Source organism: Scleropages formosus, chromosome 13, assembly GCF_900964775.1.
Source record: "Scleropages formosus chromosome 13, fSclFor1.1, whole genome shotgun sequence".
In the NCBI taxonomy this organism is placed as follows: domain Eukaryota; kingdom Metazoa; phylum Chordata; class Actinopteri; order Osteoglossiformes; family Osteoglossidae; genus Scleropages; species Scleropages formosus.
In genome coordinates, this window is record NC_041818.1 from 10,870,927 (window position 1) to 10,894,494 (window position 23,568).

Below are 23,568 nucleotides of genomic sequence, written 5' to 3' on the forward strand. Positions count from 1 at the left end.
CTGTGTTGCAAAAGGGCAGTAAAAGTACCTCACGCATACAGCGATCTGACACAGGTAAATTGGGCTGGTATTTTCAGTGTGATTCTAAACGGGTCTTCGCAAGCATCACGATGCGGCACGTCACATTGGAAATACTGATCTGAATGGTAATTTCACGAGAATATATACTATATTACTAAATTATTACATTTACAATGTATTAGTAGTCGGGGGTGCAGTGGCGCAGTGGGTTGGACCGCAGTCCTGCTCTCCGGTGGGTCTGGGGTTCGAGTCCCGCTTGGGGTGCCTTGTGACGGACTGGCGTCCCGTCCTGGGTATGTCCCCTCCCCCTCCGGCCTTACGCCCTGTGTTGCCGGGTAGGCTCCGGTTCCCCGTGACCCCGTATGGGACAAGTGGTTCTGAAAATGTGTGTGTGTGTGTGTGTGTGTGTGTGTATTAGTAATACGTAACACATAATATTACTATATTGCATTTCACAAATAGCCATTAATGTATGAGACTGTATGATAAATTACATTAATCTAATGCAACATTTAATGGGGGGTGTGGTGGTGCAGTGGGTTGGACCGGGTCCTGCTCTCCGGTGGGTCTGGGGTTCGAGTCCCGCTTGGGGTGCCTTGCGATGGACTGGCATCCCGTCCTGGGTGTGTCCCCATCCCCCTCTGTCCTTATGCCCTGTGTTGCCGAGTAGGCTCTGGCTCCCTGCAACCCTGTATGGGACAAGCGGTTCAGAAAATGTGTATGCGTAATGCAACATTTAGTGTACTGCACTACACAAGTAACTAAAATAATGCACTAAATTATTTAGGGCTATTTATTAGCTCAGCTGATGCGTTCCTCCAAAGCCACTTTCAATGTTAATCGACTACACTTTGCAGCAGGGTATTTTTTCACTGGAGCAAATCAGGGTAAATCAAGGGTAGTACCGCGAGGTGGCGTTCGAACCTGGGTCACAGTAGCCGTAACAATCCACCCGCTGCCAGTTCATAACCAATGCTATAGAATGAAGGTATGGAACCAACCTACTAGTAGTTACCTGGTTTATGTTGTATAAAGACAGTTAAAATACAGTAAATGAACATAAACTGACCTCCTGTGAATCATCATCACCATCATCTGCAGCCGCTTGTCCCCTACAGGGTCACGGGGAGCCGGAGCCTAACCCGGCAGCAGAGGGTGTAGAGCTGGAGGGGAAACACCCAGGACGGGAACGCAAGTCTATCGCAGGGCACCCCAAGCGGGACTTGAACCCCAGACCCACTAGAGAGCAGGACCCAGGCAAACCCACTGCACCACCACACCCCCCTCTCCTGTGAATATGCTCTACTTTAGGCATTATGAATGCATTCTGATTAGAATGAACTAGACTGTGGCAAATTATGCTGGTAATTCGCCACCTTCCGGCAGGGTAAAGCCCCCGTGTTGTGGCCAGACTCTTCACGGTCTCGGCCTTTGCCACTGCCCCCTTGATGAGTGTCCTGACAAACGCCTACTCATCCCTGTCCAAAGTCAACTGCTGGCCAATTTGCCTGGCAAACTCAGCTGCTCGTATGCGGCACTTGCCGCGACAGCCGTCAGAATCGGACGCCGGAGATGCAAAAAAACCGCACCCGACTGCCGGTCCGCCCCTTGTTTTCCTTGCTTGCTCCTTTCAAAGGCATTTTGTGCAAATCACTGATCTCAATGTGCCCTCATATTGTTCCCAGCTGTGATATAAATGCAGGGATTGATCTCACTAGAGTGCCATGGTGAATGCTGGGAAGCGCTTGGTGTCAAACTATGGTGTTCTGCACATCTAATTTAAATTTGCATGCTGGCGGATCATCCTGCCTTCTGTGGAACTGAAAGGAGATGGTAGGCAATCAGTAATTAAGATGCCAGTAAATTAAAAATAGGGACCCCTTCGCCGCGTCCAACACAGCCCCAATGCCAGGAAGCCCACACATGAGAAAAGGACACTGCTTCTCCTTAAGGCGCCAGTTACGGTGGCCCCAAACAGTGATATTGACTCCTTAGAGACGTCATGGTGGACATTTCAAAATGATACCAGATCACCTGGTGCCCCTGGAACTTGCTGGAATCACCTGATTACAGCTTGTTTCCCAGAGGGGCTCCTCCAGGACCACCAGCTTCCTCGTCCCTTTACAGGGGTGCAGATACCAGAAGGATGTAGGTGACCTTGCATTGTGATCGGCCTCTACTGCTATCTTGCTTTTACTGGATTTTTCAGCAACTTTATGAGGACCATATTGCACCTTCTCCTTACTTCCCGGAGCACACGCCGCTGCTTTTTTGCAATTCATTCATGCCCACTACCTTTAAGGCACAAAGGGGAGCATGCGGGGAAATTTAGTCAAAGTTACACTGCACTTTTTGCATGTTGCAGTCGGAGACAGCGGAATTTGTATGATTCTTTAGTTTACACATACATATGCGTAAATTGAAAGTACTCTGAGTAAGGTACACACTGTAAAATCCATTAATCTAATTAACTAGCATGAAATCATGCTGATCCCTGCACACTGTCGTCACCTTGCCCAAGTCAGGATCGCAGTGGTCCGGAGCCCATCCTGGAAACACAGGGTGTAAGGCTGTAGGGTACAACCTGGAAAGGATGCCAGTCTGTTGCAGCCTAAAACAATAAAAAAAACACAGTATTGTAAAAAAGTTCAAATGTTGTTAGGTTCGTTTAATTTTATCAGACTTGGATGAAACAATACAGTGAGATGGAAAACTTAATGTGAATTTGCAGACAAATGAAACGTATGCCGATAAGTTATAAAGGCAGCTGGAAGAAAAATATACACTAAGCTTTTAAACAGGCTGCCTGCTGGTACAGTAACACCCCTTCGAGCTTCCGGCATTAAACCGCACCCCCTGCTTCGCCCCCCCCCCGCAGCGGGTCGCGACCCTGCGCTGCGACTCAGACAGCTGATGGATTCTGTGAGGAGGCAGCGGTCAGAATGAATTACACTTAAGAGACAAACACACAACAGAGGCTGGGATGCCAAAGAGCAACCAACCTCAGATGACCCAACTTTCCCCCTAAAACAGTCCCAAAGGAACACAAGTCCCTAATACATTGTGATGGGAGACATTCGCACGTGATGCGGGTCTTGGGCGTGACCCTCCCCTCAACGTATAGCAGAAATATGAACATTCAAACTGGCAGTTAAACCCCTTTTCAAGCTCAATGGCGTGAAGACCGCAGATTGTGGAATCCATGCAAAGATAAATCTGTGCCAGAGCTGGGAGTCTGAGATAAATTTCACTTGGTTTTCAGTCAAAATGGGTCAAGGCGAGAATTAGCACAGCGTATCAGCCCTTTCTATGGCACCTGCTGGAGAAGTGATGGACTATGAAATTGGATGACACGTGCCCACATGTTTTATATGCCTAAACTGTTGCCATCAGGCTAGATGGCTGTGGGAAATTGTTACTTTTCTCATCTGGATTACAGGCTGTTAAAGCCAGAATCCTGAAATAGTCAGAGAAAGTGAAGAAGAACCTGCAAATGGTGAGACCTGAAAAAAACTGCATGTCTTTTGCCCCAGGCAGGATGAAACCCATCGGGAACTTGCTCTTGTTGTCTCTCTGCAGGAGAAAAAAATGATTGTCTAGAGATTATTTGCTTTCACTGGTGGACTTTTATATGTAACTCCTTAATATTTTCCTTATGCATCTTGAATGGATCTTTAATGGGGGGAGTCGCCAATGAGCGTCGGTGGGTTAGCAGTTTGAGCCCCCTCCGTACCTCTAGATGGAACGTGACTGACTGAGTAGATCTTCGATGGTGACATTTTCATAATTGACGGGAAGAACACGAAGACTCGCATGTGGCACAGATAGAACCGCATCTGGCGCAGCCCAGGACACGTGAAGCGCCAGTGCTACCTGCTGCACCACCGCCCGCTAACCTTAAGAACATCCCCCTCATCCTCTCGCCACTTTTAGCTTCATTCATCTCCACAGCCGTCTCCATGGAAACAAGACGCCCCTTCTTACCGGCCACGTGAGAATGATCGGCGCTCAGAGCGCCGTCCGCGAGCTGTAGGCGCTGCTGCAGCGAACTGGATCAGAGCGGAACCACCGTGTCTCTGTCTGTCTGTCTGGGTGAGTCGAACGGACGTGTGAAAGGCTCGGCCGGCCGCGGCTAAACACGCACGGGCTGCGCTCAACGTTTAACAAAAAAAGAAGAAAAAAAAAGGAATGAAGAAAATTAATAATAATGCGCCATTTTTGGCTTTGACAATCCTATCCGTAACTCGACCGTAGGACTGTGTCTGTCTCTCTGTCTTTGTCTCTCTCTCTTCTCTATTTTCTCTGTCTTCTTTGTCTCTCTGTCTATCTTCTCTGTCTCTTTTCTCTCTGTCTTCTCTATCTCTTTTCTCTGTCTTGTCTCTCTGTCTTCTCTATCTTCTTTGTCTCCCTGTCTTCTCTATTTTCTCTGTCTCTCTGTCTTCTTTGTCTCTCTGTCTTCTCTATCTCTCTGTCTTCTCTGTCTTGTCTCTCTGTCTTCTCTATTTTCTCTGTCTCTCTGTCTTCTTTGTCTCTCTGTCTTCTCTATTTTCTGTCTCTTCGTCTCCCTGTCTTCTCTGTCTTCTTTGTCTCTCTGTCTTCTCTGTCTCTCTGTCTTCTCTATCTCTCTGTTTTCTCTGACTCTGTCTTGTTTGTCTCTCTGTCTTCTCTGTTTTCTCTGTCTGTCTTTGTCTCTGTCTCTCCATCTTCTCTGTCTTCTCTATTTTCTCTGTCTCTCTGTCTTCTCTATTTTCTCTGTCTCTTTCTTCTTTCTTTGTCTCTCTGTCTATCTTCTCTGTCTCTTTTCTCTCTTCTGTCTCTCTGTCTTGTTTGTCTCTCTGTCTTCTCTATTTTCTGTCTTCTCTGTCTTGTCTCTCTGTCTTCTCCATCTTCTTTGTCTCTCTGTCTTCTCTATTTTCTCTGTCTCTTTATCTTCTCTGTCTTTCTGTCTTCTTTGTCTCTGTCTTCTCTATCTTCTCTGTTGCTCTGTCTTCTCTATTTTCTCTGTCTTCTTTGTCTCTGTCTATCTTCTGTCCCTCTGTCTATCTTCTCTGTCTCTCTGTCTTCTTTGTCTCTCTGTCTTCTCTATTTTTTTTGTCTCTTTATCTTCTCTGTCTCTCTGTCTTCTTTCTCTCTATCTTTTCTGACTGTCTTCTCTTATCTTTTTTGACTGTCTTCTTTGTTTCTGTCTTCTCTGACTCTGTCTTGTTTGTCTCTCTGTCTTCTGTCTCTGTCTTCTTTGTCTCTGTCTTCTCTATCTTCTCTGTCTTCTCTGTCTTCTCTATCTTCTCTGTCTCTCTGTCTTCTCTATCTCTATCTTCTCTGTCTCTCTGTCTTCTCTGTCTCTCTGTTTTCTCTGACTCTGTCTTCTTTGTCTCTCTGTCTTCTCTATTTTTTCTGTCTCTTTATCTTCTCTGTCTCTCTGTCCTCTTTGTCTCTATCTTTTCTGACTCTTTTTTGTCTCTCTGTCTTCTCTGTCTGTCTTCTTTGTCTCTGTCTTCTCTGACTGTCTTGTTTGTCTCTGTCTTCTGTCTCTCTGTCTTCTTTGTCTCTCTGTCTTCTCTATTTCCTCTGTCTCTCGATCTTTGTCTCTCTGTATTCTCTATTTTCTCTGTCTTCTCTATCTTCTCTGTCTGTCTTCCTTGTCTCTCTGTCTTCTCTATCTTCTCTGTATCTGCAGTCCGACTGAAAACATCATGTCATTTCGTGTGAGCGCTACTCGAGAGTTTCTGTTAAACATCACGCTACAGAGCAGTTTTTGAGATGAAGTATGTGTCTGAGTCGAGACACGTTCTTCATGCCCATTAACATGGTAACATTGATCATGTATCGCAATGTAATGGCGAGCTGGAGCATAACTCAGTCGAGGGTGTATTTTGTGCAGGTAAACGTCACTTAATTTGGGAAGAATGACAAGTTCCCCTTTACTGGAAAGGGATGCACACAAGCCAGTGTCATGTTAAATGCACATGATGTAAAATAGCTGTGTAACGAACGTGTGATCACTAATTCTGTCAACTTTGTACAACTTGCTGTATGTCGAATTGTACTTTTGAATGCAGCGAAGACGTTTTACTCCCTTTACACTCGTTCTCAGTGACAAACCAGCACAGTACAGTACCTCCCTCCCGCTGAGACCAGCTGTCCCACACAGGACCTCATTGCTGGTTCCCCTGCACATCCACTTTAAGCCCTGTTTAAGCCTAACTAACATTTATCTGTGAAACTCCTCCTCCATAAACTATGTGCCTTGTTTCTACGTCCATATTTGCTCCTGTCTCGTTCGTATGGGCACTGTGAAACTCCTCTTACTTGGCGAACTGTCAGGCTATTGCAGCACTGACTGAACAAACCAGGTTTCTAGGACACAAATGCACTGTGCTCCTTTGTCTTTTATTTAATTACTATTAGTGACACTTTTGCTTTTATTATAAGGGCAGATTTCATTTTCTGAAAAGAAATATTATTATGAATTAGAACAGCTGGTGGTGTAGTGGTCAGAGCCGGTGCCTTTGGAGCCCAAGGTTGTGGATTTGAATCTCACCTCCAACTGTAGTACTTCTGAGCAAGGTACTTATACTAAATTGCCCTGGTAAAATTACTCAGCTGTGTAAATAACTTTAGGTACATAAACATTGTAAGTTGCTTTGGAGAAGAGCATCGGCTAAATTTATATTGATTTAAATACAGTTACTTGATAATTCACTTTATCTGACACTTTTGGCCTTTACTCAACTAGATTTTTGGAGGACTACTTTTGTTTTTCCCTGAATGTACGTATATTTTTAAGTAACTGTATATTTTAAGTCCTGAGTGTTGCCGAGTGAGTGCTCTCAAAGTATGAATGTTTGCAGACGATCTCTTTTAACCTTGACTAGAAAATGCCAACAAACAATCGGTACCGAGCAACACAGGCAGGACAATGCAGAGAAGCATGAAACATGGTGGATACTGGCTATGGCCCTTCTTTTGTACTCCTGAAAAAGGTACAATAATTAGAATAATTACAAAATGGTCTGCTTGCTTTCATGTGTACTTTAATGTTGCATGTTTTTGAATGTTACTATGAGAAAGAAAGGAAAAATAGGACATAATAACTGACACACTGCTCTCCAAAAGTGCATTCTAATTATGATATTTTTAGCAGTAGGCATTATGAGGTTACATATCATGATAAGATGTAGAGCAATTATTCTTATGAACTGGTCTGAGGACTGCACGAAAAAAAAAAAAGTGAAATACACACTTTCTGAACCACTTGTCCCAGCCAGGGTCGCAGGGAACTGGAGCCTACCCAGCAACACAGGGTGTAAGGCCAGAGGGGGAGGGGACACACCCAGGGCGGGACACCAGTCCGCCACAAGGCACCCCAAGCAGGACTCAAACCCCAGACCCACCAGAGAGCAGGATTCAGTGCAACCCACTGTGCCACCGCACCCCCATATGTGAAATAAACACACACACACACACACACACACACACTTTCAGAACCGCTTGTCCCATACAGGGTCACGGGGAACCGGAACCCACCCAGCAACACAGGGCATAAGGCCGGAGGGGGAGGGGACACACCCAGGACGGGACGCCAGTCCATCACAAGGCACCCCAAGCGGGACTCGAACCCCAGACCCACTGGAGAGCAGGACCTGGTCCAACCCACTGCACCACCGCGCCCCCTCATATGTGAAATACTGAATCTGAAATCTTTAAACTGAAAAATAGTATTTATTTTCTTGTATTTTATTGAGTTAGCGTGTTTGTATGTGTCACTATTGCCATGTAATTCAATGGAATTTATAGGAATTTTGGTAGATACTGTATATATTAGTAGTCTTACAAATGTTCCAGTGGGCTGTATTACGTGAAACGGTGGGTCGCATGCACACACCCCTCATCTATTAAGCTGAGTATTTAGCTGGTAAATAGAATAGTCAAGTCAGTCACTTTCCAGTACTTATTTTTGTGCTCTTACCTTCGTTGTTTACTGAGACCCAAGGTTCATTGAAGTGTACATCTTTTACAAGGTCATCTAGTTCCTTTGTCGCTGTTCTTTCCCAAGACAGGGCCTGTGCCAAGGTTTTGCATTTTGCAAAGGGTCTCCAATACAATTTGTCTAGTCTGTGAATGTAAATATCCAAAATATTATTCAGTTTGGCAAAGTAAAACCAGGACGAAGGACTGACGTTCCTGTCCCAAGGTAGTTGTGTTTAAGTAGAACAAAAGTCATTTCAAACAGCAGTGAGTGCTCATCCTGATAAAGAGCCTGTCCAACTGGTGTGTGGACATCACCCTGTCCCTCTTGGCCAGTGCTCGTGGTGACCGGAGACAGCAGAGCTCCGGGAGAGATTTAACTGGATTAGCAGAGACATGCAATCTGTTTCTGCAAACAGGGATATAAACACACACACACACACCTCATTCAAAAATACAGTATATCTGTTCCACTCACTTCACTTAGTATAGCATGTAATATTTCATAAGCGTATTGTTATGTGCACTCGTGATATATTGTATCACAGACCATGATGGTGGTACACTTAATGAATAAATAAGGAAAGGCAAATACCCACTGGGAAATTAGAGTATCACATGGTTTTAATACGTTTATGCATTTACCGGACACTTTTCTCCAAAGTAACAACATTAAGGTATTTACCCATTTTATACAGCTGGGTAAGTCTTAGTGGAGCAATTTCAGGGTAACGATATTGCTCAAGGGTACTACAGCCAAAAAAGGTGGGAATCAAACCTGCAACCTTTGTGTCCAAAGGCAGTAAACACTAACCACTAGGCTACCAGCTGTCCCTACAATTGTAACTGCTTACCCATTTACACAGGTGGGTAAGTTTAATGGAGCAGTTTACGGTAAGTACTTTGCTTAAGGGAATGACGGCTGGAGGTGGGATTGGAACCCATGACCTTTGGGGCCAAAGACTAAATTTCCAGCTATAGGTGCAACTAGTGACTGTTCAGGGCCTTTTTCCTCAGACACTGTTACACAGAGTCCTGCACTAAAGGGATTTCTTTGAATTGTCATGGAGGTTAAATTTTTCAGGTGCAGGAAAAGGAAAAACTTTGTTCATCCACATATTTCCAGAAGGAATTTGGGGTGCAGAGCATAGCCATAAAATACATTCCCTTATGAGGTGTGTAAGAGTAGTCAGCCTATGTTACTTAACTTTATTAAAAAAATGAATTTGCCAAATCCAGGAGCAGTCTTAACCCCTCAGAAAAACAATCCCTATTATTGAGTCTTATTTTTATTGCTTGGAAAGTCTCCTGAGGTGGAGAATTTGTACATTATTCGACTACTGCCAGTTAATAATTTTTAGGATTGGGGAAGGGAAACGGAATGAGGCAGCGATTGTAGGAAAAATGGAAAAATATGTTGAAGTGTGAGGCAGTTACTTCTCCATTTTGAGTTTGAAAGAGGGCACAGAAGCAGTGTTGTTGAGGGCCGAAACGACAGAATTTTACACGTGACATGATTTATCGCACACGTTACACGGAGTGTCTTCAATAATGATTAATGGCGAGGGGAACCTTCAGTGAATGCGAGGTTTTGGCCTCATGGCTGAGATATTTCCTGACGTCAACTTTTCTATTTTGCGTTGGGGAATCGGTTTCCAGGCGAATAAATGGAAATTACGAGTCAGCCAAAGGTCGTTTTCTCTACTTTGCCTCGTCGATATAATATTGAGTGAGAGTGAGACGTGTAGGGACTTCTGCACCTGGCTGGTACGTGTTTCACAACGTTCCTGTGTCGTCCCAAGTCTGACAGGATTATTCATAAACTTAGTTTCCCTGGGGTTCGTTAACACAGAAATTATATTTCCTGATTCAAACAGACAAACACCGAGTGACCCCCCTCATTAAAGCAGCATCGATTTCACCCGCCTTTCGCGTCGTTTTGCGCTCGGGTTCTCGTGAACGCTCCCCAAAGCCACGCGCGCGCGCGCGCGCGAGAACGAGGGAGCGCGAGCGCGCCCAGCCGCACATCTCTGTCGCGCTGAGGCTGCAGACAAAGGCAGTGAGAGACTCGTCTGGCTCGCGTGCAGCATCCACACCCTCTCCGGAGCGCGGGTGAGTACGAGGCGCGCCGCGGCGCATCCGTACGGAAGGACGCGAGCCTTTAAAAAACGGACACGTTTAATAAAAAGAAAAAAAAAGCAGTACGCGAGGATTTAAGCGGCGCGGGGAGCGAGCGAGCGCGCGAGAGGTGTCCTTGCCTGAGGTCACGGGCTGCTGCGGGGGAGCAGTTTGAAACGCCGAGGGAAGCAGGTGGCTGCCGCCGCGCTGCGGACAGCGTAACATCCACAGCGTGTGTAATTTATTAATCTCCACGCTTGACTCGGGTAAAGTGGGGGTAGCGCGCGGTGCAACTTTTCCTCCTCTCGTGAGCGTTTGGTTTTGCTGAAGCGGCTGGCATCCGCGCTCTCGGGGCCCTGTCAGCGTGTTGCGGAGTGAGAAGGGAGGGGCAGACACCCGGGTTCTTTGGCTCTCCTCCTCACCCACCCTGTGGGGAAGGTGTGCCGCTCTGCCCTTGCCTTGCCTCGCCTCGCCTCGCCTGTGTGTGTGAGAGAGAGAGAGTGACAAGCCGCCCGGACCGGGTGCCTCGGAGCTCTGAGGCGATGTGTGTGTGTCTGAGCTGTGCCGAAACAATGGGGCGCGAGCCTCCGGTCCGGGGGGTGGGGTCGCCGCTGGCCGGAGGAGCAGATGGGCTGGGGACACCGCCTGACTGACACCACGGGTCCACGGGTGGGTGCGGCAGTAGGGAAGAGCGCGGTCTTCCTTCTTAGTCCCATGTAAAAAAAGCGGTATTTTTGAGACGTTCCTCCAATAAATGCGCGGGGTCTTGGCGCAAAGGTTCGCAGGAGCTGCTCAAGCTGACTGCTGGCGCCGGGCGTCTCCGACTCGCGGCCCGCCGTGACGTCACGTCGTTTCGGCCCGTTCTGCGTCTTTAAGCCGGGAAACGGTCTGCGCGGCGGCGATCAGACTTCCTCATGGAGGAGCGCCTCGTCCTCTAACCCCCTTGCTGCTGTGGGGGGAGAGCGGGCGTTTCTGCGTTCCCCTTCCTTCAAGATGAGGCAGATGAATGGAGCTTGTCCACGTGGGACTAGGGTTCACCGGAAATCGTGTGCAGTGTGTTTGCCCCTGGCAACTGTGGGTTCAGCCTGGGCGGGTCCTGCAGGTCAGTGCTGCTCTTCTTCATCTTTGCGCCAGAGTGCAGACGTGGCCCCTGCAAGGTGTGAGCCTGCAGGCTTGGTGTAGATTGCTCTAATCCCTACCGGTCATCTAGCGACAGAAGGATGACGGGTAGGGGTTTCGGAGCAGTCTGCACCCAGCCTCCCGGACCTCATCTGAAAATTCCAATAAGCCGCCCCTCCAGAAGAGCTCATAAAAGCGCTGTTGTGATGCGGTGTGTTACCGTGTGTGGAAAGAGGGTGATGCACCATTGCCGGATTCTTAGAAAGAGCAAATTTTTTTCCTCCAGGTGTGCATTTCTAGTTCAGTGTTGTCATTTGTCTTCAGCTTTGCCTGAAACATCATTTTAGTAAATTACGATTTCAGTATAACTGGAGCCGCTTGTGAATTTTCGTAGTCTGAATAAAAGAGGAAAGCTGCAACGCATAATTATTACCGGTGGTCTTTTCTCGCTTCTTCCTCTTAGGATGATGTCAGAAGGCCACGGATTATAATTATTCCAAGAGCATGTGAAATTAAGATTGCTTTGTGCACATTTTTTTAAAATAACAGTGGTAAAAGTGATATCGTCTGAAGAATGACAACCTTTTTTGGATAATGGTTTGCAGTGTCAGCATGTTTCACCTATTATTCTGGTGCTACTTGCTTGACAAGGATTGTTGAAGTTGATAGTTTTCCTTTAATGATTTGCTGCACCATGGGTTCTAAATAGCCATTTAAAAATATCTCAGCATTTAAATCAATGTTGAACCTCAGTTCATACATTGAATTAATAATTTAACAGATGAGCGTGTTCCTTATGAGGCTTTTCCCATTCTAGGAATTTTTTTTTTTTTTTTAAAAAAACGTTTTGTGGTGGTCTCTAGGCCAGGTCAGCAATTCTTCATGAGCTGTATTAGTCAAGAAAGTGAGGTGTTTAAATTAATTTCTTTTTCTGAAATTCTATGTGGCATTTGGTTACTGTGGTAAGTATTTGAAAGGTATGGCCAGGCATCAGGTGCAGCTCCACTTTGAGGTGAAGAGCCAGACACACATTTTATGCTCAGAATGAGTTGCATGTATGCAGTGGCCTTCAATTTAGGAGTCTACTGTTGAAACCTGTAAGACTTTGGGTTTTAAAGTCTTTTTTTTTTTTCCTCTTCTGCCTGATATGTATTTTAATTGAAAGGAAGTTACATTAAGGTATGAGGAGTTTGCAAACGGAACAACAGAAGTAAGGAATATGAACACAAATAGTTAAGCTCATTGGGAGAGGAGGTGAAATATACAGTGAGGCGCACACGTGATGAAGGAGCATATATCCTATTCGCAGTCCGGCCCCTCGCAAGGCACTGAACTGAATGATGGAGTCGCTAGAGAGGTCTTGATTGCACTTTTGAGTCTCTCAGACCCTTCTCAGCACCTTCTCCGGAGCCAATGAGCCTAAGAGCTGAGACAAAGTGAGGACTCGCGAGGACTGTGGCAACCGACTGGCTGGGTTTTATTCTTGCAGCCACTTCTGCTTAGTATAAATTTATAATGGTGTTGTTAATTTGGAGGGTAGATTAAATGTCTCATTTGTTATTTTGCATCCTTGAATATTAGGACCTCAGCAACATTAATTGACAAAATGGAATTTCCTAGACTAAACAGCCTTTCAGCAATGGAGGCTCCCCCCCCCTTCATCGGGCATCACATTCCACATCGTTTCAGTCATTTTGGTTCGGGCTTCGGTTCTCCTGCAACCCCCTGGGTCCGGTTCTGGCGCTGACCCACGTCAGCCGCTGAGATCAGTGTCTGCAATTGATATCGGCTGTTGAGCAGCACACAACGGGTGGAACAATGGGCCACTCCTAAATCTTATACTGTAAAGGGGATGCAGCTGGAAAAGGCAGCGGTCGGTGGGGAAAGTCCAGGTGGGGGCCTCTTGGCCCTTCCACACCGATCCCTGTGGTGCTTCTAATGGCCTGTCCAAAATACACTTAGTCTGGTCAGGGACAATGGAAATGGGTGCCAGAGGCTCAGATGCATTCTGGGAGCAGAGCTGTTTTGTCTTTTAAAAGGAGCAGATGTTTGTGGAGAGACTTTGGCATGAATGGATCTTTCCACAGAACACTGTGTCAGACTTCACTTTGTGTTTGGAAGGAATAGATGTAGAGAGAAAAGAAACTCTCTCCTTTCTAGTGACTGCAGCCAGGAAAGACGAAATGTTGAGTTTGCAGACGAGCCAAGCAAAGTTTCACCTTTATTGAAACTTCTCTCTCACAGTTCACACACTCTCTTCGTTGAATATGCATGCTCTGTCCTAATAATAATTAAAGAATTATGCATATAGGGTACATATCGTAGCAGTTGGAAAATGATGCTCTTGGCTTATGAATAATTTAAAAATGGTGCCAAAAGAGGAATCAGTAACTGTTTCTGAGAGGGATTTCTGTTGAGGGCCTTTCTCAGAGTTAAAATTTTGGGTGGCGATGGTGCTGCTAAAAGTGTGTCTTCAGCGAGGGTTTCTCCCAGCGGTGTACATAACCTTAAACTTTCCCATTTACACAGCTGGTTGTTTGCTAAAACTTTCTATGTAAATCATCTTTTTCACTGAGTTTCCCTTTAGACTCAGTCTGCACCTTTATGGTTACAAATCCAGTGTATTAATCATTGTTTCTGTCTTCTGCCCATTATACGCTCTTACTGTAGTGTAATACCGTGCAGCTGTTGGCAGTGTACCTGTAATGAGTGGCCACTACTCTACATGCGTTCACACTGCTAACCCCCACAGCACAACTGTGCTCTATTGTATGGGCAGAAAATGAATGAATGAATGAATGAATGAATACTGTAATCCACTAACTTCCCTACTCTTCTTTAAAATCAGAAATGGGAATTCAGTCCTAAAGACCATTAAAGTGTTTGCGTTCTTAGTAGGTATTTAATAGAAAGTGTCTTGGATGTGATGGCTGTTCTCAAGAGGAGAGCCTGGTTTACCTGATTGCCACATTTGTTCAGGGAACTTCTTTTGGGTCAAGGTTAGGGCTCCCATGGTGCTGTCTTGGAGCTCCCAGTTTGAATTCACCTCGTGCTGTAGTGCCCTTGAGCGAGGCCCTGACCGGGATTGATACAGTAAGAACACCCTGCTGCGTAAAGAGGTAAATCATTGTAAATCTAACTCTCCAGCAGCATAAATGAGCTCAGGGCAACCAAGTGATAATTCTGTGAGTTCTGTTATGAGTTGTACCTGTAGGCTTTAGTTTTGCTATTAAGCTTGTCAGCCGCTCCTTCTGTTCTGTGTTTCTTGGAGCCGGTAAGACTGTTGTGTGTGTGTGTGTGTGTGTGTGTGTGTGTGTGTGTTGTTTGAGATGGATGCAATCGATGCCGAGTGCTCTCTAATTGAAGGTGCTAAGCCAAGCCCACTTCATCTGAGGAAACCGTATCTGCCCCCAGAGGGATATTCAGCCTGCAGTGAACGTCTATAAAACTGGCAGGTCCTCCAGTGGATTTGGTGGAGGTGCATGCACAGAGGTACCTGAATGCACAGTGAAGCACCATCACACACCTCTGTCCGTCTTAAATAGGTTTCACTGGGTAAAGTGGTCGTCCTCTGAATGGAGTGGATTTGTAGTCTGCAGGACAACTGGCCTTGGTATCATGTTTTCAGTTTTTCTCACTTTATTCATGTTGCTTCTGTTAAAATGATTTTAACACTTATTTTTAAAATATAACATGCATTTTGCTTTTTTCTTTATGCGGTGAAGTCTGAGGGTTCTATTCATCATAACCAGTGATGAAAATGGCAGTTGATGATAGTATTGTTGCTCATTTCATATAATACAATGAGTTTGAGCTCATGTGGGGCAGCAGGTAGTGCTGGTACCTCACAGCTTCTGGGTTGTAGGTTTAGATGTAGATTCAGATTAGGATCCGGCTCAGTGTGCGTGCAGTTTCTTCCCACGTTCACGTGGGTTTCCTCCAGGTGCTCTGGTTTCCTTCCACAGGCAAATGATGTGTGTTTCAAGTGGATTGGTGACTCTAAATTGCCCTTAGTGTGTGAGTGAATGATTGATTGTGTGTGGTGTGATGGACTGGCCCCCCTGTCCATGGTTTACCCTGACTAGCCTGGCACCCTATGTTTCCAGGATAAACTCCATACCGCTGTGACCCTATGACAGGTTCGTATTATAGATCAGCAACGGTTCTCCAAACTAATCTGCCTTTTATATGAAAGATTTCTGAACTTGTAATGTCTGTTAAGGACAAACAGTATGTGTAAATACAAATGTTTTTCTGTTAAAGATACAAAATATAATATGTCATAGTAAAATGACACAGTAATGTGAAAATCAAGTACTCTTTCAATGGTTTTACATACAGTATGAGGGCATAAATAACTTAGCATTTGCACAGGAGACTTGAAGAGCATGAGTCATCAGAATTGTAATAAAGCCATATGAAACTTTGTACAGAAGACCTCTGATTCAAACTTGTGCTGCTGTTGTACCCTTGAGCATAGTATCTAAGCTGAGTTGCTTTAATAAACACTGACCTCTGTGAATTGATAAAACCAAGTTGCTTTGGATTAAAGCAACAGCTAAGCAAGGGTCCAGTTATACTCGAGACCACGGTAGTTAACAGGAGCTGCTCAAGTAAATTTCCCTAGAGGTGGTAAAACTATATGCTGTTGTGGATGGATGTTTTAGTGAAGCAGTCAAATATTGATTTCTGTTTTGAAATGCTGCTTTTCTTCCTGGACAGCAGTATCACCAGCGTAGACCTTCCCTTCCCCTCGTTGCCATGGAACAGGAGTTCGGCCACTTCGACGAGCGAGACAAGGCGTCCCGGACCCCGCGTGGGGCCCGCGCCAATGGCTTGCCCAGCCCTACGCACAGTGCCCACTGTAGCTTCTATCGCACACGCACGCTGCAGACCCTCACCAATGAGAAGAAGGCCAAGAAGGTGCGCTTCTACCGCAACGGCGACCGTTACTTCAAAGGCATCGTGTATGCTGTGGCCCTCGACCGCTTCCGCACCTTCGATGCCCTGCTGGCCGACCTGACGCGCTCACTGTCCGACCACATCAATCTGCCACAGGGTGTGCGCTTCATCTTCACTATTGATGGGTCCCGTAAGATCACCTCCATGGATGAGCTGGAGGAAGGTGAGTCAGCATTATCGGGGATCGCTGGGGATGCTGCTGTTGCTCATCATGACACCGTGAGGTAAACCTAAACCATCACAAGATGAAAATAGGTATTGTGTCTGAGCTTGCGCACACATGGTGAAAAGATGCATTGATAAGCAATGAATGTCAGTTGAATTAGGTTCTAAACAACTAACATTTGAACATGTCTACCTTTGTTCTTGGTGATGGGATATGTGGGACACATCTGCAGGTTGCTTTAGATCTGTGCTGTCAGGGCCACCAGCAGCCTCAGATGGTTATTGTGATTCTTTGTGACATTGTCATTTGACAAGTCCTCAGTCTCCAGCCATGTGTTATGGTTGGTTCTTCCACCAAAAGATGCTGCTTTGCTGATGTGTATATCCACACAGTGGAAAAACAAATGCAGGCTTCCGTCTGCATTGTGCTTTTGACGGACAGCTGGTGCACCTTGCCTCATTTAATTTGCATTAGAGAGAAGATTTATACATCTTGTCAGTCCTGCTGTCTCCGTCCTAATCAGTTTCTGAAATTGAGTGGTCCTTCTAAGTGCTTTACCGTAACCACTGATTTTTACATGGGTGAAATAGTTGTCATACATGAGTCTGAAGAAACTGAATGATACCCACTTGAGGAGATGATAGATAAGGAGGTCTTGGTTTGATTCCCCAGCCTTTCAGCGTCAGCCCCCCCGTCGCCCTGCTCTGCATTAGCAGATGGCCTTATCCCAGGCTGTATTTTGCAGGGGATTAAAGAGAAGGGCGTTGAGCCACAGGTTCCTGGCCAGCAGAAAGGAGAGTGCCACCAGGTTTTCTTTTGTGGGTCAGGGTGTTAAGGGTTCACCAAGTCCATGACTTGGCAGATCTCAAAACTCTCTACCAAGTATGCAGAGTCTCCGGCCACCTGGGCTGTTGACTCGTGTTTCACCATTGTTTGTCAAATTTTAAATCTTACATTTAAAGGTGTTGGATTTGCTGTGTATACTGTGGCTTTTTTGGTCTTAGACATGTTAATGTAATGCAGTTACTGACTTACATTTCTTTTCATAGATTTAGACCATTATTATTCTTAAGTTGTTGGCAGCACAGTGATGCAGTAGTTATCATTGCTGCATCATGGGGCCTGAATTCATCTGTCTGTGGAGTTTCATGTTCTCTTTGTCCGTGTAGGTTTCCTCCATATGCTCAGGTTTCCTCCCGCAGTTCAGACAGGCGGTTCAGGCAGATTGGTGACTTTAATTTTGGATCCGTGTGGAAACACAGGACATTCAAGTGGGTTAGCTTCAACCCCATTCAGAAACATTGAAAATATTGCTAGAATCCAATTTAATTTGAATACCTCAACACTGACAAGAAGTAAAACACAGGTCTGCAACAGAATGTTTTATGTCCAGCTACAGGGATTGCAAATGAAGCATGAAACCTACCCACCCTAAGCTCATAATTGATTTCATTAAATAGACAAATTGCAATTTGGGCAGCTTTATCCAAGCATGGGCAACACAGTGGCACAACAGTTAGCACCTGTCTCACAGCTCCTTGGCTGTCTCATTGGACATGGGTTTGATATCCGTGCAGTCTGTTTGGAGTTTGCACATTCTTCCCTTATTTGCACAGGTTTCCTCTGGGTGTTGTGTTTTCGTCACTCAGTCCATTGCAACCCTGTCTAGGACAAGCACTTGCCGACGGTGAATGGATTTTATGAATGAATGAATGAATTTATTCATCCTCTGTTATGCATGACACAAATGTGTCAGGGATGTTTAGTGATCCAGAAGCATCAGGATGACACATGGCAATCTTTCTACCTGAGCAACAGATCAAAATTTGGCACAATATCTGAACTCTACAGTTCTTCTCCTGATCTGTGTTCATGCTTATAATCTGAGATCTGGCCCAGAATTCATGTTGATCCAAGTTCTTGAAGACCATGTTATTTGTAATGGAAAATTCCTGTTTTTGGGGGTGCACATACACTTCTCTTTATAGACATACTATAAATGCCAGTGTCTCCAGTCTTTTTTTTTGGCAAGAACAATTTGCTACTGTTTTTGTTGCATAACACTTGCACAACTGAATACTGTACAGTTTCATCTAAAATGTTGTTCAGTGCCTTTGCCTGATGTAAAAAAAAAAAAAAAAAAAAAAAAAAAAAAATCCCATTTGACATGCTTCTGTTGCCAGAGTGCGCCTGTGGTGGTTGGCAAATGTATTGCCGACCTGGCAGGATGATAGCAGTATAATCCTCGGTAGAACTGATGGCTAACGTTCACAAAGTTTCATAAGCAAACGGTTGACATGAAGTATGGGAATTGATAGTACTAACCTCCTGTGCTGTTTGGTATTCCTCACCAGTGCACTCATATCTCTTTATAGTCGTATGGCCCATTATCTGCCCACTCCATGGTACTGTGCGGTCTGCAGTGACCCCTCTTGTACCCTGATCTCCCCCTTGACCACTCAGGTAAAGAGCTGAGGCTGTGCCCACGCCCTGCTGTCTTTTTTTTTCTTTTTTTTTCCTCTCCTCTTTTCTCCTCTCTTTCTGTGAAATACAATAGCCCAGTGTGGGTGGGTTGCAGCACATACAAATGCCCGACTCTTTACTTTGAGGTCTCCGGTAACTGTTGTTCACATTGCGCACCTGATGGAATAGTTACACCACATCTTGCTCATCCTGTACTATTGCCAGCCAAACGGCAACAGAACAAGGGGCCCATTCTTGTTGCGGACCTCTTTGTAGCAAAGAATGCCTTTCTCACCAGCTCAGATACTCGTAGCGATGACCAGTCTATTGCTTCATGGCTCAGTGCTCATGAACGGGCAAAGTTTACATTGTGATTGCACAGCGCGCACACAACACACTGTGCTTCTTTTGTGTTGTTGAGTCTAGAATGACCACATATATAAGGGCTGATGTGATGCTGTCTTGCTTGACAAGTCCCAAGTCCAATTCACTTACTGTTGTTGTTGTTAATAATAATCTAGTATTTAACTGGCACTTTTGTCCAAGGTGACTTACAATGCTAGGCGTACTGTACAAGTTTAAAAATCATTCACTTTATATATTTGAGTAATGTAAAATGCATACAACAATTCAGTCATCAGTTCACCTGAAAGACAATACCTTTAGGCTATGGGAGGAAACCTTTGCAGATAGAAGATGCAAACTGTACTGAGATTCAAACCCATGTCCTGCCCTGTTGCTGTGAGACACCTGTTCTACCTGCTGCGCCACTGCCTCCATATTCTGTACAGCTCCCTAGCTGTCATGTTTAATCATTGTCACACTTCCTTTAGACACTGTCTAGTGACCACATCTCATAGAGAAGCTACTAATATTTCCTTGTATTACTTTTGTACCTCAGGTCCATACATTTCAGCTCGTAGCATCATAATGTGGGACTCACTTATCTCAGAGAAGCTTCTTACTGCTTTAAAACGACCGTGTATATTTTTCATGAATTTTTTTTTTTTTTCCTTTCCCCCTTCCATGAGTTGACTAGACATACTTCATTAAATTTAAATTGGAACAGCAGCTCACTGTCTGGAGAGATACTCCACAGGGTCTACAATTATAAATGTCATGTGCAAGTCAAAGTGCACAAGGTTTTATGATACCTAAATTATTAATTTAGGTTTTTTTTTTTTTTTTTTTTTTTTTTTTAAATTTTAAGCTTCAGCTAGCATGGAGTACCACCCCAGCTGTTGATATGGCTCAAGTGTTTTCAGGACATCGTTGTCTTCCAGTCATAAGAATGGTTTCTTGGTGCTTTTATCAAATAAAGATAGTGAAAGCGCTTGTCGGTTTGCCCATTTTTAACACGTACACCAGAGCAGCCAGATTTGTGCCTCTGAAGTACAGCAGCAGAACTCCAGTGGTGAGGTGAACAGCCACGCTTTGGTCCTCTGTAACCACTGTGGTACAGCTGTCAGTGTACCCTGTGAGGGCTGTTTTTCCAAGAAAGCATTGGGGTGGTTTGTTCTGTAGGTGTTGGGCTCCATGGCATTTTGGCAGATTGTTAACCAAGTAAGAAGGGTTGACTTCTGCATTACAAAGAGGGGCAATGATAGTTATTTAATTCACCTCCTGCAGTAGGGGGCGGACAAGCCTGTGCTCAGTCAGTGACTTCTGACCATTGCTTAAATTGTTTAAATCCCACCATGGATGAGCTTTTAAAACTTTGAACAGGGAAGTTACCATTAAATGCTCTAGTAAAATGCCCAGCTGTGTAACCAGGCAAAGTGTGTGTGTGTGTGTGTGTGTGTGTGTGTGCGTGCGCGTGCAGGCATAATTGCGAAGTGGTTTTGTAATTGTGCTTTGAGTTCAATCAAGAGTTGGGGGGGGGGACGACAATATTTGAGAGGCCTGAATAAAAACCATCACACACAGGGCTGTGATAGGGTTGCTTGAGGACCATGGGTGAGATCCAATGTTATTAGTCATCTGTCTGCAGTGGAGAGCTGTGTTCTGGACCCAAGGCTCACAGACCTCCTCCAGTGCCATTACCCTCAGGAGCAAAAGACTTGGCAGCTGGTAATGCCCACGCCTTGAAGGAGAGGGTCCTGCTTCTCTGTAAGTCAGACAGTTATGTATTGGCTTCATTGGATATACAGGTGTGTAAAATGTGAATGTAGAGCTGCGAAAGTCACTTTGCCTAAAAAATAGTGAAGCCCTGTTGTCGATGTGTTATAGTGAAGGAGTAGAAGATATCATATGCCCATAGGAAAAATGTCTCTTCTGTCAGCCACGTTAATGGTTTTCCAGTGAGGAAAGTTCTGGAACTGCCCCTTTATACTGTGAGGCATGTTTAACTGCATGAAGCAGTTGCACTGGTGAGAACACCTTTTTGAAGCTTTTCAAATACAGTATGTATTTATATACAGTCCAGGAAGGGTGCTGTTTAAAATGAAAAATTATCATTTGTCTGTTTTTTATGAGGAAATTAGCCAGTTTTGAACTGAACAGATTAGCGAGAAGAGCTAAGGACTCTTTGATGGGATTATTGTCACATTCTGTACGAGTCCAAAGCATTTTGTGCTGCAGCTTGCATGCTTTCTACCCGCTTTCTTTTATGCAACTCTGGAGAAATTTAACAGTATAAAAGTTGTTTAGCAACTCCTTCACTTGCATAGTCATTTGGAGAGGCTGAACCAGATTCTTGTGGTTGAGAGGGAATTTGTGGCGCTCGGCACTTACTCAGGTTTAAGAGAACATCTGACCGCATATCCTGGTGTATGACTGATACGGCCAGTATTGTGATGGAGGGTCAAAAAGTTGAGGAGGAGGAGTTGTTGTTGTTCAAGTATAGGACATGTCACCATGGTTTCTTTTTAATTGTCACTGAAACAGTTTTGTCACTAAGTGGTCAATTCCCTTAGGTTACTGAACATATATCAGTCATTTTAGTCTCTAATGTGTGAATCTCAGAATATCTCTGGCTCTCCCTTGGGCTGTTCTGTTTGTGTGTTTTTATTTTGCTACAGCTCAGTGATGGTGTCCATTTTCGTATAGTTCCTACATATCTGCCTTTGGGAGTAAACACCGAAATGATTTAGTGTTTAAAGTTTAAATCAATGTGCTTAGACGGATGTTCGATATACCGCAGCCTAAGGTCTGAATGTGAAGTCATAGATGGCCGATACCCAAGCTGACCCTTCCTCCCTTGGCCTTCCCCCTAGGAGAGAGCTATGTGTGTGCATCTGAGAACTACTACAAGAAAGTGGACTACACCAAGAATGTCAATCCCAACTGGTCAGTGAACGTCAAGGCCTCAGCTTCCCAGAGGCAGTCGCTGGCCAGCGCCAAGGGTGCCGGCGAACCCAAGGAAAACAAAGATTTTGTGCGGCCCAAGCTGGTGACGGTGATGCGCAGCGGGTCTAAGCCGCGCAAGGCTGTTCGGGTGCTGCTCAACAAGAAGACGGCGCACTCCTTCGAGCAGGTGCTTACTGACATCACCGAGGCCATCAAGCTGGAGAGTGGTGTTGTCAAGAAGATCTACACACTGGATGGCAAGCAGGTGCGTCACCCCCCCGCCCAAGGGCCTTGGCCCTCTTACCATCTCACCTGGAAGCCTGTATGTCTCTTCTGTGACCCTTAGTTGTTGCACTCATTGTAACAGCTAGAGTCACTGCTGTTTTATGCACGGGTGTTAGTTGGGTATGTTGTCTTAGGGCCTTAATTAAATATTAACAGCCGGTCATATCTCGTGTTGTAAGACATCAACCACATGTTAGTGTATAAATTTGATGTGTGTGTGAGATTGCTTTGTGATGGACTGGCGTCCTGTCCTGGGTACACCTTGCCTCAGGGATAAACTCCAGATTACAGCAGCCCTAAACTGGGCAAGCAGTTATTGAGCAGATTGATGGAAAGTTCACTAATATAGTGATGTGCTGAAAATCTGGCTGTGTAGATGATATTTGTATGTTAAGGGCTAATTATTTTTCTACCTTGTTTTTTGTGGAGTGTCTCAATTAAGGATTCTTTTTGCGTTTTGCCTTGGACATGGAAATTCCTTATTAGTTAATCATCCACAGCAGTGACTAAAAGTCGTGATGCATTAGTCATCAAGCAGTTAGTTAATCGTTGCTCTTGGCTATGAGGAGAAACCACTGAGGTTCGGGGTGGTACTCTGGTAGCATTGCTAGAAGCAGCATCCTGCCACAGTAATTATTTCACATGCGATACTTTGAGGGTCCTCTCGCTGGAATGTACTTAAAGGCACCGAGACAAGGAACATCTTATGGTTGAAATGTTCAGGCGGCAAATTCTGGCTCCTCACATTTTATAGAACGCACATCTCCACAAGCGTCAGTTTTCTCTTAATGTAACACTTTGGGGTTTTCTCAGGACTTTTCAGGGCTGCAACCAAAACCTTCCTTTGCTCTTCCAGAGGCAACTTCACATTAGGGTGTAATAAATGATATACTATGCATAACTATAGGCTGACTGAGCACAGATTGCAGAGTTAGTAATGGGGATATAGCAATGTAGGAGGTGTGTAAGCAAGGCTAAGGATGTCTCCAGTGTGTTCAGTACGACAACTGTCTGCCTGGCAAGGAGTACACAGCGCTGTGTGTCAGAGCTCCTGCCAGACCTCTCTGTGCTGCCTCTTGGGCTTTTTCAGCACACACTATGCAAATGCATCAAATGCTTCTTCATATGACTGCATGTACCTTTCACCCCAATTTCTCAAGAACAATGTTAACAAACTG

At 45.1% G+C, this 23,568-nt stretch overlaps 1 protein-coding gene across 8 annotated transcripts in view; it reads left to right on the forward strand.

Moving 5' to 3' along the window:
• Nucleotides 1–4,029: 4,029 nt before the first annotated feature.
• LOC108925202 (neuronal migration protein doublecortin-like) overlaps nt 4,030–23,568 on the forward strand; it is a 41,134-nt gene continuing 21,595 nt past the window's right edge. Inside the window, exons 1-3 of one of the 8 annotated variants that reach the window (XM_018737011.2) lie at nt 4,030–4,113; nt 15,949–16,351; nt 22,033–22,370. In XM_018737011.2, coding sequence (XP_018592527.1) covers nt 15,988–16,351; nt 22,033–22,370 — 702 coding nt within the window. In that variant the 5' untranslated portion in view covers nt 4,030–4,113; nt 15,949–15,987. Of the gene's footprint in view, nt 4,114–9,970; nt 10,102–10,238; nt 10,340–11,093; nt 11,210–15,345; nt 15,366–15,948; nt 16,352–22,032; nt 22,371–23,568 lie in introns of those variants that run through there. The other 7 variants (XM_018737006.2, XM_018737005.2, XM_018737010.2 and 4 more) reach the window with 7 other exon arrangements.